The 13914-nt window shown below is 60.3% G+C and overlaps 1 protein-coding gene across 2 annotated transcripts; it reads right to left on the reverse strand.

The window, feature by feature from the left end:
• Positions 1–2106: 2106 nt before the first annotated feature.
• Positions 2107–11070, reverse strand: IRX4 (iroquois homeobox 4). 2 transcript variants are annotated; one of them, XM_066253597.1, is made up of 6 exons: positions 10849–11070; positions 6528–6671; positions 5883–6134; positions 4939–5057; positions 3940–4268; positions 2107–3485 (listed from the first exon to the last, which is right to left on the reverse strand). In XM_066253597.1, exons 1-6 carry the CDS (start codon positions 11068–11070, stop codon positions 2659–2661), a joined length of 1893 nt encoding a protein of 630 aa, XP_066109694.1. In that variant the 3' UTR covers positions 2107–2658. The 2 variants fall into 2 exon arrangements, with proteins under 2 accessions (XP_066109694.1, XP_066109695.1); XM_066253598.1 differs by lacking the exon at positions 10849–11070 and adding an exon at positions 10527–10637.
• Between the last annotated feature and the right edge of the window lie 2844 nt (positions 11071–13914).

Raw genomic sequence — 13914 nt, forward strand, 5'->3', positions numbered from 1 at the left:
ATTTCACACAATGTTTGCAGTTTAATCAAACCACTCTCAGTCAGCCAGTTCCACAGAGAACTGGTGCTTCTTCAGTGTGGGGCGCCCTGGCCTGGATCTCAGGGACAGGCGGGGTCCCAAGCCGTCCCGCACTGGAGCCGGAGGTCCCGGGGCCACAGGCGGGGCGACAGCGGGGGGGAGGGAAGGGAATCGGACCCACGGGGCCACCGCCCTCCCCGCCGTGCGCCCCTCGCCTGCCCAGCGCGCCCCGTGCGCCCTGCAGCCCACAGCCCGGGCCCGTCCAGCCCGCGCCGCCCGCGCCCTCGGAGCCCGGCTCTCGCCGAGAAGGCCTGGCTTTGTCTCGGGCTGGAGCGGGGTCTCCCGGCAGCTGCATTAAAATTCCTGGCGCCCCAGCCTCGGCCGCAGCCTCTCCCCCGAGACTCCACTTTCGCTATTACTGTCAAGTACCCTTGACTCTTTATTTTTGCCCTTTTATCTATTACAACTAATTCGAGTTCTTTTGCCCTTTTCATGCTAAGACGTGGCTTTCTGCAAAGCCTCCCCCTGCCAGCGGGTTATCGGAGCTCCGAGCCTTTAGAAATTGAGGGGTTTACTGTCAAAATGAAAATTTCACTTCAAATTATCTTGGCTGATGCTCGCTCGCCAGGCCGGGGGCTCCCGCCACAGCCTTTTGACAGGCACATCAGCAGCGAGCTTCCGAGTCTCGATAATATCATCCAAGAGAGCGAAAGTCAATACGGTGACAGCACGCGGGCGGATACAATCCAATTACCGCGGGCGGCCGGGCAGCCTCAGCGCGGGGCCTGTCCCCACGCAGGGCCCGGGGACTCTCCCTCCGCTCACGGTGTCCGGGCTTCTCGAGGTCCCACCACTGGGAATTGAGGGTCTGGTGGAGGTTCGGTCACCAAGGTCTTACCATTCAGGGTTCCCCTGCGCCCGGGCAGGGCGACCCACTTCTGGATACAAGGTTCCGCTCTGGGGTTCGTAAACTCGCCCAAGGCCGAGTCCCACTGGCCAGTCAGACTAGTTTTCGAGCGCTTGTGTCCCGGACCCACAGGCTCGGGCCTGGTACCTTTTGTCCCCTCGCAGAAGAAAGCCCAGGCCTCCGTGTCCCTCGAAAGCTGCCCCTCCCGCCCCCGAGAGCCTGTGTCTCCAGCTGGTATCTGTCTCCACCTTTGTCAGTCTGTCCGCGTCCCAGGCAAGGGCCACTCTACCCTCGTCGCGGCACCTAGGAACCGCTCCGCCATCGCAGGCTGCCTTGCTTCCGGATATTTCCTTCCTCGGGGTAACTGGGACGGGACGTGCGGCCTGAGCCCCGAAGGCCTGAAGCAGAGGGTTTATGCGCTAGGGGCCAGCCTGGAGCCCAGTGCACACCGAGCTCATACACCCCCCTCCGAGGACCCTAGTGTTGGGGCCGGATGTCTGCTGGGGCGAGGGCGGGGGTCCCGGTGTCTGAGCGAAGCCAGGGGTCTGCACCTCGCAGGATCCTTGCCGAGGTGGGGCAAAGCCAGCGTTCTCCCACCCCAAATGCTCTTCAGGTCTGTCCCTAATTCACACCTAACCCGCCTCAGGTCTGCGGCCTACAGCGTGCTCCCCCCTCCCGGTGCAGTAGCTCGCAGTGGTGGGTCTTTGCCAGCAAGGCTCGGGTCCCGGGAGGAAGAAGAGGCGGTATTAGGAGCCAGGTGGAGCCCTGGAAGGACGCACACTTTCACAGAACACAGTCCAAGGGCCCACGTCAGCAAAAAGATCTCAAGGCTGTGACGTCCTCGCCCCTCCCCCACCTGGGCCCAGTCCCAGAGAATTTAGAAAGTTTAAAAGTTATTCAAAAAAATCTAGCTTGGTAAAGGGGTAGAGTTGAAAAGTTTTAGGTCTCTCATCCATTTCTATTAGAGAGTTCAACAGACACCTGAAAATTTACTCCCCCCCCCCCCCCCTTTTAAAGAGCTTTTACCAAACTCTGTGTTAAGCTCTGCAAGCAGCCGGGTACTCTGGGTCAGTACCCGCCCCCTACTCCTACCCTTGGTGGTCAGCCCTTTCCTCCAACAAGTTCTCAAACCCCTACTTTGGTAACGTGTTCATTTTGCAATGCAAACATCATCACTCGGTTTTATTGGTTTTGTTATATCAGCCTCTGAAGCAGGCAATTACTGGTGTGAACATACATTAAAAAAACATAATTTTATCGAGTTAAGAGTGTGCAACAGTGTAAATTCAGGGAAGTGCTTTGGGTGAGAATTATGTGCTGAGGATGAAATAAAAAGGTCAGCAGGCTGAGAGGTCCTCAGAAGGAACACGGGCATGCCTCACACCCAGAAGACTGCTACACAAACAAAGCCTTGGAACCAAAACGTCTTCTCCATGTAAACTTTTGGATGTAAACTTTATGTTTCAGGGAGGCTGCTCTGGGCTCAGCCCGATCTAAACCAGTCCCCGAGTTTGGAAATGGCCAGGATGGTCGGTGGACCTGGAGCTACAGATCCAGGGTTTAGTCCGTGGTTCTGGGAGACCGAATTCAGATCCTCCCTCCAGGGTGGGCTGGCGGCCCAAGCTTCGCCGCGCTCTCACCTAGCTTTGGAAACTCGTTAGAAAAAGAGTCTTCGACGTGCGAGCCTTCAGCCTGAGCACCAACTCCCTCCGGGGCCCAGAGGTCCCGCTGAGCTAAGCGCAGAAGGGCCTCCCGCTGGCCTTGGGCAGGGCCAGCAGCTCCTTGGAGGCGCCAGCGGCAGGGGCGTCGTGGGGCGCAGCGGCCGGGAAGGTGCGTGCCAGAGGCGATGTCAGCACGTTGGCTCCCCCTCCTAGCGAGCGGCCCAGGGGCCCCGGGTCCAGGAGGGCACTCTTGGCAGTGGCCCAGGCCTGGTTCAAAGTGCTGTGCCTGAGGATGGGGTCGTGGAAGACTCCATCCACCCAGTTTCTGAGACTGGTTACCGGGGAGTCCTGGTGCCTGTCTAGGACACCGGCGGGGGCCGGGCCCGCAGGTGAAGACGAAGGGGGCGCCAACGAGACGGCCGAAGGGAGGGCGGGGCCTTGGCGCTTGAGCATGCATGAAGGAAACTCAGTCTGGTTCAGGTTGGAGGCGGCGGCTGCGGTGGCCGTGTGCGCCAGGGACCAGATGCGCGGCTTGACCTCCAGGCTCGCAGTCGCCCCAGCCGGCACAAAGCCCAGCTTGGCCTCGCAGGCCTGCGGGCCACCCCCGGCGCCTGGTTGCTGCTCTGGCCCCACCACCACACTCCGGAGGCAGCTCCGGGCCCTTTCTAAGTCCTGGTCCAGAGCAGACCCACCATCTGTGGCCAGGGCCATCCGCTGGGTGCCTGAGGCCTCTTTTCCAGGGGCACTGGAGCCTTCTGATGGGGCGGGGATGCGTTCTAGGCCACCGTCCAGGGGCTGGAAGGGAGGTTTCAGCTCGCACTCAGGGGGCTCGGCTTCCAGCGGGTCAAAGTCCTCCAAGTCGCTGAGCTCCAGATCCTTCTCCTCTTTGCCTGCTGGCTCTGCCCAAGAAAGAAAGAGTAACCAGTGCAGGGCGAGAGGATGGTGGACTAACCAGAACTCCATCTCCTTTGTCCTAACCCTGTGTCCATGGTTATGGGGCCTGACTCTGGAGCAAGGAGAAGCAACCATGCCTTTCTTCTTACCTCTCATCTCCTCCAGAGGGTTTGAGACCCCAAAATGACAACCCTTGTGAGTGGAGGGACCTTCAGCTTCAAATCAATGGTGGAAGGGTGTCTAATGTTTTAAATGTAATGTTGGATTTCTTTAAACGTGTTCCTGGCTCACCACTACAGCACCGCCCCCCCCCCCCCCATACATACTCTCCCCCACCCTCAACATGGGTCAGTTCGTTCAGTCGCTGCCCGGGCCCCCAAAGGTTCAATGTCTTTAGCTGTCCTGGACCTTCTGGTAGAAGTCATGCCTCCAGCTCCAGCATCATCGACTTCGACCTACCTTCGTTCTTGGCGCTCTTCAGGGGCTCCTCCCGGGCGTCCTCTTCGCCCCCCTCGTCCTCTTCGCCCTCCCCGTAAGGCCGCTTCTCATCCGTGCACTTGTTTCTCGGTGGCCAGGTCATCTTGTTCTCCTTCTTGAGGCGCCGGCGAGCGTTGGCGAACCAGGTGGAGACCTGCGTGAGGGTCATCTTGGTGATGATGGCCAGCATGATCTTCTCGCCCTTGGTGGGGTAGGGGTTCTTGCGGTGCTCCTGCAGCCAGGCCTTGAGCGTGCTGGTGGTCTCCCGCGTGGCGTTCTTGCGCCGGGTGCCGCTGTCCATGGTGCCGTACCTGGGGACAGGCGGAGCAATGGGGCGCCAGGGGCAAGGGCTGGGCAGGTTCTCAGTCCCCGCCGTGCAGGTGCGTTTACGATGAGGTTCTACCCAGGTCCTGGCTCCGGCCGCTGCCCGCGGGGGCGGCTGGTTTTGGCCCGAAGGCAAAGATAATTGTTTATATTTGATTAAACTTACACGGAGTCTGGGCTTTTTCCTGAGCCACTGAGGTCAGGGGTGGGGAACGGGCACAAGGTCTAGCCAAGCGTCTGTCACTCTACACAGACATATATGTCGTTGAGTTTCTTTATTGGGCTCCTTTCTTACCTTTTTTGGGCTGGGCCCACACCATTGGGCCACACTTCTTGAGGGGGGGAGGAAGCATTCAAAGCCTGGGAAGCGAGATGCGATTCCCCCACACCACAACACAACCAGGGTTTTGACAGTCAAGCCAGCTGGGGTTGGGGGCGGCAGAGTGGGAAACCAGAAACGCTTTTAACCCTGGCTCCACGGGCTCACCAGGTGGCGGGCTGGGACCGAGGCCTGGTCAGCGGAGCTCAACCCTAGGAGAGCAATGCCGCTGGTCCTGCCTCCAGTTTTCCAGAGGGAGCCTGGGGTTTCCTGGAGTGGGGGTGCTAGCTGACCAGAGGGCAAGGACCCCGGGGCACCGCAGAGGGCCGGTTCCTCACCTGTCGTAAGCGTACTGGCCCAGGGCAGGCTCGTACGGGTAGTAAGCGGCGGCGGCGGCGGCGGCAGGCGCGAGGCCCGCATGCGCAGATCCCGGCGCTTCCTTGGAGTCAAAGCTGTTCTGTGGGAGCCCAGCAGCCTTGGGTCGCGGCTTCGCGGACGCCACCCGGCGCGAGCTCCTCCCCTAGGCCCCAGGCTCGGCATGCTGCGCTCCTATCCCCAGACTGTCCCTAGTGCCTAGGCAGCGAAGGAGCCCTAAGACTTGGAATGAGGAGATTGCAGGGGGTTGTTGGGGGCGGGGGAATAGGAAATAAGTATAAAGGAGCCGGAGACAGGAGGGTGAGACTGGAGGGAAGGAGACAGAATAGGGCTGGAGGCTGGGGAATAGCAGAAAAAAAGGAGGGTGAGGGAGGAACGGGATATAAAGAAGGGGTAAGGGAGGAGAGAAATGAGGAGGAGCTAAGGGGACCGGGAGAGGGCGAGGGAAGGAGGAGGAAGGTTGGGGGGAGGCTTGGAGGAGAGGAGAGAGGGAGTCCAGGAAAGAGCGAGGGAACTGGGGAGCTGGAAGCGCGACAGAAGGGGGCAGGAGGAGCCCATTCAGACAGAACCAGAAATCTGATCGGATTAATAGTGACCCGAGAACAATCAATACATCACATACAGTGGTCCGCCTGACTGCTCGCCCCAACAAGGGCTGGGGTGGGGGCGGAGCTGGTCGTGTTCCCAAGGACCAGGCTCGGAGGCGCAAAGTTGAAGGAGGCTTCTCCCACCCCCCACAGTCCCGGGCACAGGGGCCTCACAGTCCCGGGCACAGGGGCCTCACAGTCCCGGGCACAGAGGCCTCGCGCCTCTGCCTCCAGAGTTGGGGAAAGTGATGTTGGCAAATCGAAGGGGCTGGGACATGGCGCGGCGGGGAAGGTTGGAGAATCACCGTCTCAACCCTTACCAGCGAGTAGAAGGCGGAAGCCTCGGAACCATAGGTCACGTAGTTGCCGTAGCCCTGAGAGCCGCCATAAGGGCCCCCGTAGACGCCCAGCGCAGCTGCAGAGTTGAGCTCGTGGCGCGCCGTGGCCAGCAGCCGGCTCTCGTAGACCGGGCAGTAAACTGGGGCCTGGGCCGAGGCAGCGGGCCCGGAGTCGGCCAGCGTGCGGCCCCCTGACTCGCAGCACGTGCTCAGGGAGTTGGTGGTCATCAGGAACTGGGGGAAGAGAGGGGCCGCGAGGAAGGGCGGGCCACCCAGCGCTCCGTCCTCCCCGCGGGGAGCCTGCCCGGCCGCGCTCCAGCCACGTGGGCCCCAGCCAGTCCAGCCCCTCAGCGTTCACGCCCTCCCCGAGGGGTTTCCAAAGTCGCGCACGCCCTCAGGTGCCACGACTCTACTGGGTGCCTGGGCTCCCCCGAGGCGCAGCCTCAGAGCCCGAGAGTGCAGGTGAAACTAAACGAGAGCTGGGGCCCCCTCGCGTTAGCCTTTCTCAGCACCCCAGCTCAACCCCAGGGCTGGGCAGAAGGGGCACGTGGCGCAGGCCCTGCTTCCTGGGGGGAGAAACCGGGCTGCCCGCCAGGCAGTGTTTCCAGCCCCGTGGAGCCTCCTTACCTGGGGCGCCGAGGAGTAGGGGTATCCGAACTGCGGGTAGGACATGGTGAGGGCGCCCCGGGGCCCGCAGGAGGGCCGGCGGGGTCCTGCACGCGGTCGCCGGCGTGGCGCAGCCGCTGCTCCGGGGCCGCCGGCTTCTAGGCGCTGCGGGGAGCGAAGCGGGAGAGCCGGTTAATGCATCTACGCGCCCAGCAAACTTTTCTAACCGGGCAGGAGAGTGAGCTGCGGCTGCCGCCGCGATCCTTTTAGCTTCGCAATTCAGAGCCTCGAGGGGGCTTTGGGACCGACCGGCCTCGCAGCGGCGACACAAATACATATTTTGCAAAAAAGAAAAAAAAAAAAAAAAAAAAAAAAACCAGTCTCGCAAACCCGTCAAGTCAGCTGTGCGCGGCTTTAAGCGGCGGGGTTCTGACGTCAGCCCCTCCGCAGCGCGGCCTGGCCGCAGACTCCGGGTCACTCGGCCGCGGCCCGGCCGGGCGGGGCGCGGGGGCCACGCGCTCCAACAAATGAATTTCTTCCGAGGAGCCAAGATCGCCCCAACGAACGGCGTTTCTCCCTAGTCACCGAGGACGGGAGGCACTTTTAATTAGAAATTAATTAATGAGCAGCTGCTCCTCCCCGCGCCACTGTAATCATTAGTCTCAATTACAAATGAGACGTATGAGGGACACACGAGTGAGTCTTCATGAAGATGTAATCAACAGTTAAAATGAGCCCCGCGCGGGCGCGGGCGGCTGCTGGGCCTGAGCTCTCCGCGCCCCTCCAGGTGGGAGGAGGGCGGCTCCGCGGGCCCGGCGTTCGGCGACCGCGGAATCGGCCCGACTGTTGTTTAACCCGGAGTCGGCAACGCCTCCCACTAGTTCGAACCCCACTCCCGACGGAGTTCCAGAATCAGACGCGGCTACAACAGTGTATGCACCCGGAGGTCAAAACGCTCTCAGTGTGTGAGTCCTGGGGCCTCTCCCGGAGCCTGCCACGCCAGGGCTCAGCGGCCAAGGGCTGCAAGACTCGCCACTCCGGGCCTCTGTGCTGGGGGACACCCCACTCTTCCTGAGAGTTCCCGCTGGGCGCAAGGCCCTTCTTTCCCTTCCCCCACCCCTTATGCTGGCCGCACTCTCTCCTCTCCTCCCCTCCCCTCCCGCCGAGCCCTATGCGGCTAAACCCGGGACTGTTTAAAAGTCCTGAGCGCTCCGAAGAGCGGTAGGTTTCAGGACTCAGCTTAGGGGCCCCTCCCACAGTCCTTCTCCTCCAGGAGACCGTCGGGAGTTGGCCCGAGGAAGGAGGCGCTGGACTTCGGGCAGAGGAGCCGTTCCCAGACCGTTTCGCCTAATTCCATTCCCCGGGGCGCACTGATCAGTCTGGGCAGGAGGCCGAGTGCCCACCCCAGGACTTCCACAGCCAGTCTCAGCCCCGGGGCCTTGCCCGAGTCCAAAGCGGAGGCCAGCACGCAAGAAGCAAGGGAACGTGGGCCACCCCGGACTCGCTCCCCGCCTCCCGCGCCGCCGCTCGCCCTGGCCCGGGCTCGCCCCGGCTGCTCTCGCTCCGCTCGGCCCCCGGCGCTCGGCCGGAGGGAGCGCGCGCGGCGGCGCTGTGCAGACTTGCTGGGAGAGATTCCTGGGTTCAGACCTGTGAATTGCCCCAGGGTCACCCTCTAATTAATGATGACGTTCTCACTCTCTCCCCAGCTGCAAGCCTGGCTCAAAGAAACGAAAGCTGCCCGCTCTGACAGCTCGGTGGAAGGTGATTGATGACTATCTAGAGACCACAGTACGCATCATATAATATCTGCTGCGTAATTGCTTTAATTTACAGATGAAAATCCGAGTTCTCCGATCGCGTCGGACCGCAGCCGGCCACGTCCAAACTGCTTGCAAAGGAAAAACATCGGAAATAATGAATAGCCGCGCCATGCAAATTATTCAGACAGTTTAGCGTCTGTAGCCGGGAGAGATATATAAAGAACACGAGTCAAATGACATTAATAATTGTTTTTTTTGAATTCTGTATTGATTTCGTGGCAGCTGTGTTTATTTCTTTTTCACCTGAATTGCTAATATCACCTTCCTGTAAATAATAAGAAACTAGCCACCGGGGCTTCTCTGCAGAAATGAATCTCTCAATCTCTCTCCGTCTTCCTCCTTCACTCCTCCCTTCCCCCATCGTCCCTCCTCCCAACTCCTTCCAGTTTTCCGGCTTCTGCTCAGGCTTTTGCTGAACGTCCTCCTACTTTCCATTATTTATTGTTTACAAACAACTCTCTCTCTCTCTCTCTCTCTCTCTCTCTGCTGGTAATGAGGCCCTGCCCGCTGAGGGAGGGGCACCAGGAGAGGGTGGCTGAGGACTCAGAGAGCAAGAATCGCTATGCAAGGATGGCATTCAGCAACCTTTCCTCACCCCATCCCCATGGCCCCGGCCTGGTGATGGTGAGCGCTCAGCGGTCTGGGGAGTAAGCATCGAGTCGTCCAGCTGCCAGAGCCTGGGGACTGGCCGGCAGCGCCGCGTATCCAGGCCTGAGAGCCTCGGTTCTTTCCCCCAGATTCGGCCGTAGCTTGCTGAAAACAGTCCCCTGAACAGGCGACCATTCATCTTCTGAACTACATGCTCACCCCAGGAGCCTGGCAGGCACATATCCTCTGTGGGGAGCTGGGTGGGTTTTCAGGGACCTCCTTCGGTCATCACTGCACTGTTCTATTTTCCTTTCCAGGATGACTGTGTGTAAATAGACGCCCCCAGCCCCACAAGCCTGCCGGGTTCTCAAAGGCGACCGTCTGCCCGATCCTGAAACCTAGCTCACCGACTCCACTCTCCTGGGCCGCTGAGCACTGATCCTCCGCTTCTTGCCCGGCCCAGGCCCAGCCACTCTGTTTGGGAAAGCTTGGGGCTGCTGGTTCTCACCCAGGCTCTGGGACCAGTCCTGGACGCAGGGGTCAGCGCCGTCTGTCTCTAGACCAGCGCGCAGCTGGACATTCCGCTGATAACCCGCGTCCAGGCTGAGGCCCACCTGCTCAAACTGGGGTACTTTCTGGATCATCTTTGTTCCATAGATAATACCGGAATAACTACCAAGTGCCCTTCGCTAAAAGAACAACCCTTGAGATGAGCACCTGGGGTTTCCTTGAAGAGCGTCAGCATCTCGGGTATCATCAGCTAAATGGACCTGCATAGACGCGGAGTGATGAGCCCATGTCCCTCGAGGGGCCCCGGTTCTAAATACAGCTCTTAGCAGGACACACTGGAAGCCCGCGGTTCAGGGCAGCAGCGTGGCTGGGGTGAGGTGCCCCCACTAGCCTGCTGCATTCTAAAGGAGCCAAGGATGAGGGAACCCGAGGACGGTTAGTTCCAGATGTTAGAGGCCTGCTGGTCGCTCTTGCTGTCAGAACCTTGGAGGCCTCTGGGGAGATAGGCCCCGCCCTGCCCTTCTCCCTCGCCGGGTGGGATTTTCGTCCCCGCCATCATCTGAACCTAGGCACTCCGGGTTCCCGGAGCTGTCCCCGAGGCCACCCAGGCCCACCCGAACCGAGAGCGTGGGTGGGGGTGGGGGTGGCGAGGGACTTCCTCCAGTCCAGCGAAGTTGACCCCAGGAGTGGGGCGGAGGAGGGCGCATGCAGCACTAGGCAAAGACCATCTTTCCTGAGGTTTAGGACCTCAGAGCAGTGCCCGCCCACTGCTTGCGGACAGCCCGGCCGGGTGAGGGGCAAAGAGGCGTTCTAGATGTCGGTGGCTTCACACTCGCGAACCCTAGGGTTGGCAGGTCACTTCTTCGCAGCCTGTCCTCTGGGGTCTCTCGAAAAGCCAGTGGGGCGAGCTGCAGGCGCACGCGTTGAATCCTCCTCCCCGAAACGCCCACCATTCCCGCCGGTTCCCTCCGGATCTCCTGCCGCGCCCCCACCGCGCCCCCGCCGGGCGCCGCCCGCGCCGGGACGGCCTCGTAGTCCGGGTGTCTGAGCGCAGGCCCGGTTGGCCCGCGCTGGCCCCGCTCCCCGCGCTGTTCCCCCGCACCTCGTTTTTGCAACTTGCAGCGAACGCGGCGGCCTCCAGAGACCCCATCGGCAGGCAGCAAACTTTGTGCCCTCCAGCGCAGGAGCGATCCTCGCAAAGTTTGTGCGGCCGAGCCCACTCCCTACCTGCGCTGGGGACGCGCCCGCCCGCGCCGCCGAGGCGCTGGGCCCGCGGGGAGCAGTGCGCAGCCGGGACGCACCGGGGAATCGCCACCGTCGCCGCCGCCCGAGCCCCTCGGCGGCCGCGCCGAGCCTGCGCCTCCCCGTTAGGGGGGAGGGGTCTCGGAGCCCGGGGCGGGGGCAGGAGCGGGGACCTCGCCTACCTGCGGTGGCGCCGGGCCACTACCGGCGGCCCGCGAGGGCTCTGCGCGGCCGCTCGGCGCGCGCGCTCCGGCGGGGAGCAGGCGACAACTAATGGAGACATTTCCAGGCGTAGCACCTGGCGAGCAGAGCGCGTCGGCGTCCCCAGGCGCTGCGGTCGTCAGCCGAGCCCGCACCGGCGTGACGTGGGCGAGCGAGCGAGCTGCTCCCACCCGGCCGCCCATTAACGCTTTCCCCCGCGGGCGCTGCGCACTTGCCAACTTTCCCCTCCGCCCGGCCTGAGCTCTGGGTACACCGGGTGTAGGAGCTGGAATGAGGGGTGCCCTGGGGGGTGGGGTGGCAGGAACACCGGGCTCAGAGAGGACACAGAGCCTAACGGCACAGCAGGAAGGCAGGCCGCCTGGATTTGGCCACATGCTGTACAAGCTGTACCGCTCCAGGGGACCTTGGGCTCCTCAGGGACACTCAGGAGGCCCTTTTTGGTGCCCTGGTTGTCAGATCTGGGGCTGCCTGGGCTGAAAGAGCCGCACCCCCAGACAGTCTCATTCCTTCTTGGTCCCAGCTCCTCAGAGTCCCTCTTTGACCATGGTATCCCTGCCCTGAAAGTCAGGTTGGGAGCCCAGGTGGCTTGCTTCTCCTCCAAAAAGGGTGGGTGTCTTGGCTCTCAGGCCCTTCCCTTTCTTCCTTTCTCCTCTTAATCCCCCACCGCCCATCAACCTCATCATATTAAGGGAGCCTAGCTTCTTTTGGTGGTGTCCATACTGGTTTCTCTACCCACTGGGCTCTTGGGGTAGCAGGTAGGATAGTTCTGGATAGCCTTGGTGTGGGTGTTACCAAGGTAACAGAAACTGCTGGAGGTGGTGGTGTGGAATAGTGGATAGGGCTGTGGCCTGCCTACAGCTAGGAAGCCTGACATGGGGACTTTCCAGGACTGGCCAGAGCCCTGTTGGGCAAGACTTGTAGCCTGGGAACACACCTCCAAGTGGCAGTGTCCAGGAGACACATCAGTGTCCTGGGTCCCAGGTCCAAGCCTTCCTGACCGTCAGCCCGCCCAGAACCCCTTGCCCTGGTCTATGTCCATTCCTCCATCATTTTCACTTCAGAAACCACAAACTGTCTCCTGGTGACTTGTGGTGGTCTGATGACATTTGAGGTTGCTTGTCATAAATAATGTCTGAAAAAGTTATTTGCTGGTTTTGCCCTCCTTTTTTTTTTCCTTCAAAGCTACATGCAATCATTAGAAAAGCAATGCACATTTGCTTCGCCCAAAGCAGGCTGAGATGGTGTCTGCCTGCAGGCCTCACCCACCCTTACAGTTTTGCATGAAGCAGGGCTGGGAAAGAGGAGAACCAACTGCTCTGGCTTGCTGCCCTGTGCAGAGCCTAGAGCTTCTGATGATTTCTCTGGGGAGGATACAACTTTGGTTTCTGGAAACACAAAGGTGAACTTTGTCTGGGCTACAGACATATAGGCATCCACCCAGAGGTGCACGCCAGTGTAGTTAGGTCTTGATGCTGCTGCTCAGCTCCCCTTCCTTCGTCTCTTCCTTCGGGCTGTGCAGGATGCTCCTGGCAGGACCCTGGGGCCACTGGGGACAAGCTTGGCCCTCCCTCCTTGCAAAGCTCACCTGGGACTTAGATTCTTTTCATAATTGAAGATAAGCAAGGCAGTTTGTGCTTACAATTTTGATTTGGAGATAAACTGCAACTTCACGCATGCCTCTCAACAATGGCAAACCGCAGGTCACAGGTCGAGAGAGGAGCCCAGGGCAACCAGCAGCCTGAAAGGTTCCCAGTCCTCCAGCATATTCACAACCTGACAACAACAGGTGTCATGGGAGCTCTCTTGCCCTGACTTGGGAGGGAGGCCTTTCTTTCACTTATACCCCCAAAGGCCTGACCTTGCCCTGGACTCTGGCCATGTGACAGGAAGCATCAGCGGCCATCTTCTGCCCCTCTGTCCTGAACTTCTGGGGCAGGGGACTGCCTTATGCTTTGTGCCGCATCACAGGCCCTCCCAGGCTGCCGCTCTGAGGAAATGATGGAAATACCCTAGGTCTTGGCGAGGGGTCCTGGCAGGGAAAGTCCCTCTTTGGCATCAGTGCATAATTAATCCAGAAAGAGAGACTGCAGCTGCAGCCACCGCTGAAGGACATCAGTCCTCGCAGGCATGGGCTGTATGTTGTGACAGGCCACCAGCACCTTCCCCCTACTACCCCGCCATCTCCGCCATGCCTCCACCTCTGGTCAGTACTTGCTCCCTGGTGGATTCCTGTTTTCTTAGTCCCTCCTTTGTTTCTCCTGCTGGCAGAGCCGTGGAGTGCAATCTGAAACAAGAGTCTCCGTGCCCCAGGGCCTGGCCACGCTGCTGCACCTCCCCTCGGTCTGGACGTTGCTGTAACATGCACAGGCATCTGCTGAGACTGCTGTGCTGGAGCTGACTGGGCCAGCTCCGACACTGCCCTGTGCCTGCTGTGGCCAACGGGCCCACAGCCGAATTCTCTCCACTCCCGGAGAGACCCAGGAGGGTTAAGGGGCTCTTAACCAGGTCAGGAAGGAGGATGTAGGAACCGGTCCTGAGTGAAGACAGCTTTGGAAGGACCACGGGCACTAGTGTCGCAAAGATGCCCTTGTCCTCTCACGGATCTGCCTTTGGAACAGACTCCTGGGCCTGACTTAGCAGCAGAACGCTGTTTCAGGGCCAAGATCTGAGTGGTGTAGAATGGGGAGCAACAGCTTTCCCTGAGGATCCTGGCTTGTGTGGTCCCCAACCTCTTGGCCTTGTTGGCCCTTGGGCTGCATGGGGCTTTCTCCCTTTCTTTCTTCCTTTCTAGTGCAATGCCTAACACAGAATTATTGAACAAAGGAAGTCCAAGTGGTTTCTTTTTCAAAGCAGAGCCATGTCTGGGGTAGACATAGCCTTGTGTGGCCTGGACACAGGTCAGAGGTACTTGCATTCACTGGACGGGATAACCTCGAGTGGACTGAGGGTCAGGGAGCCTCATGCTTCTGGTCTTATTTTCATTTCCTGCTGTTTGGTCCTTGTGATGTTGGAAAGAGGCTGAGTAA

This window comes from Saccopteryx bilineata, chromosome 1 (assembly GCF_036850765.1).
Source record: "Saccopteryx bilineata isolate mSacBil1 chromosome 1, mSacBil1_pri_phased_curated, whole genome shotgun sequence".
NCBI classification, from domain to species: Eukaryota; Metazoa; Chordata; class Mammalia; order Chiroptera; family Emballonuridae; genus Saccopteryx; species Saccopteryx bilineata.

Bases quoted from the DNA above. Each gene is read 5' to 3' on its own strand.
- IRX4 (XM_066253597.1), bottom strand. From the start codon at position 11,070: ATGGGCGGCCGGGTGGGAGCAGCTCGCTCGCTCGCCCACGTCACGCCG. The intron at 6,672-10,848 runs GTAGGCGAGGTC...CGCTCCCCGCAG, and splicing joins GTGGCCCGGCGCCACCGCAG to CGCCTAGAAGCCGGCGGCCC. The intron at 3,486-3,939 runs GTAGGTCGAAGT...TTTCTTGGGCAG, and splicing joins GAAGAGCGCCAAGAACGAAG to AGCCAGCAGGCAAAGAGGAG.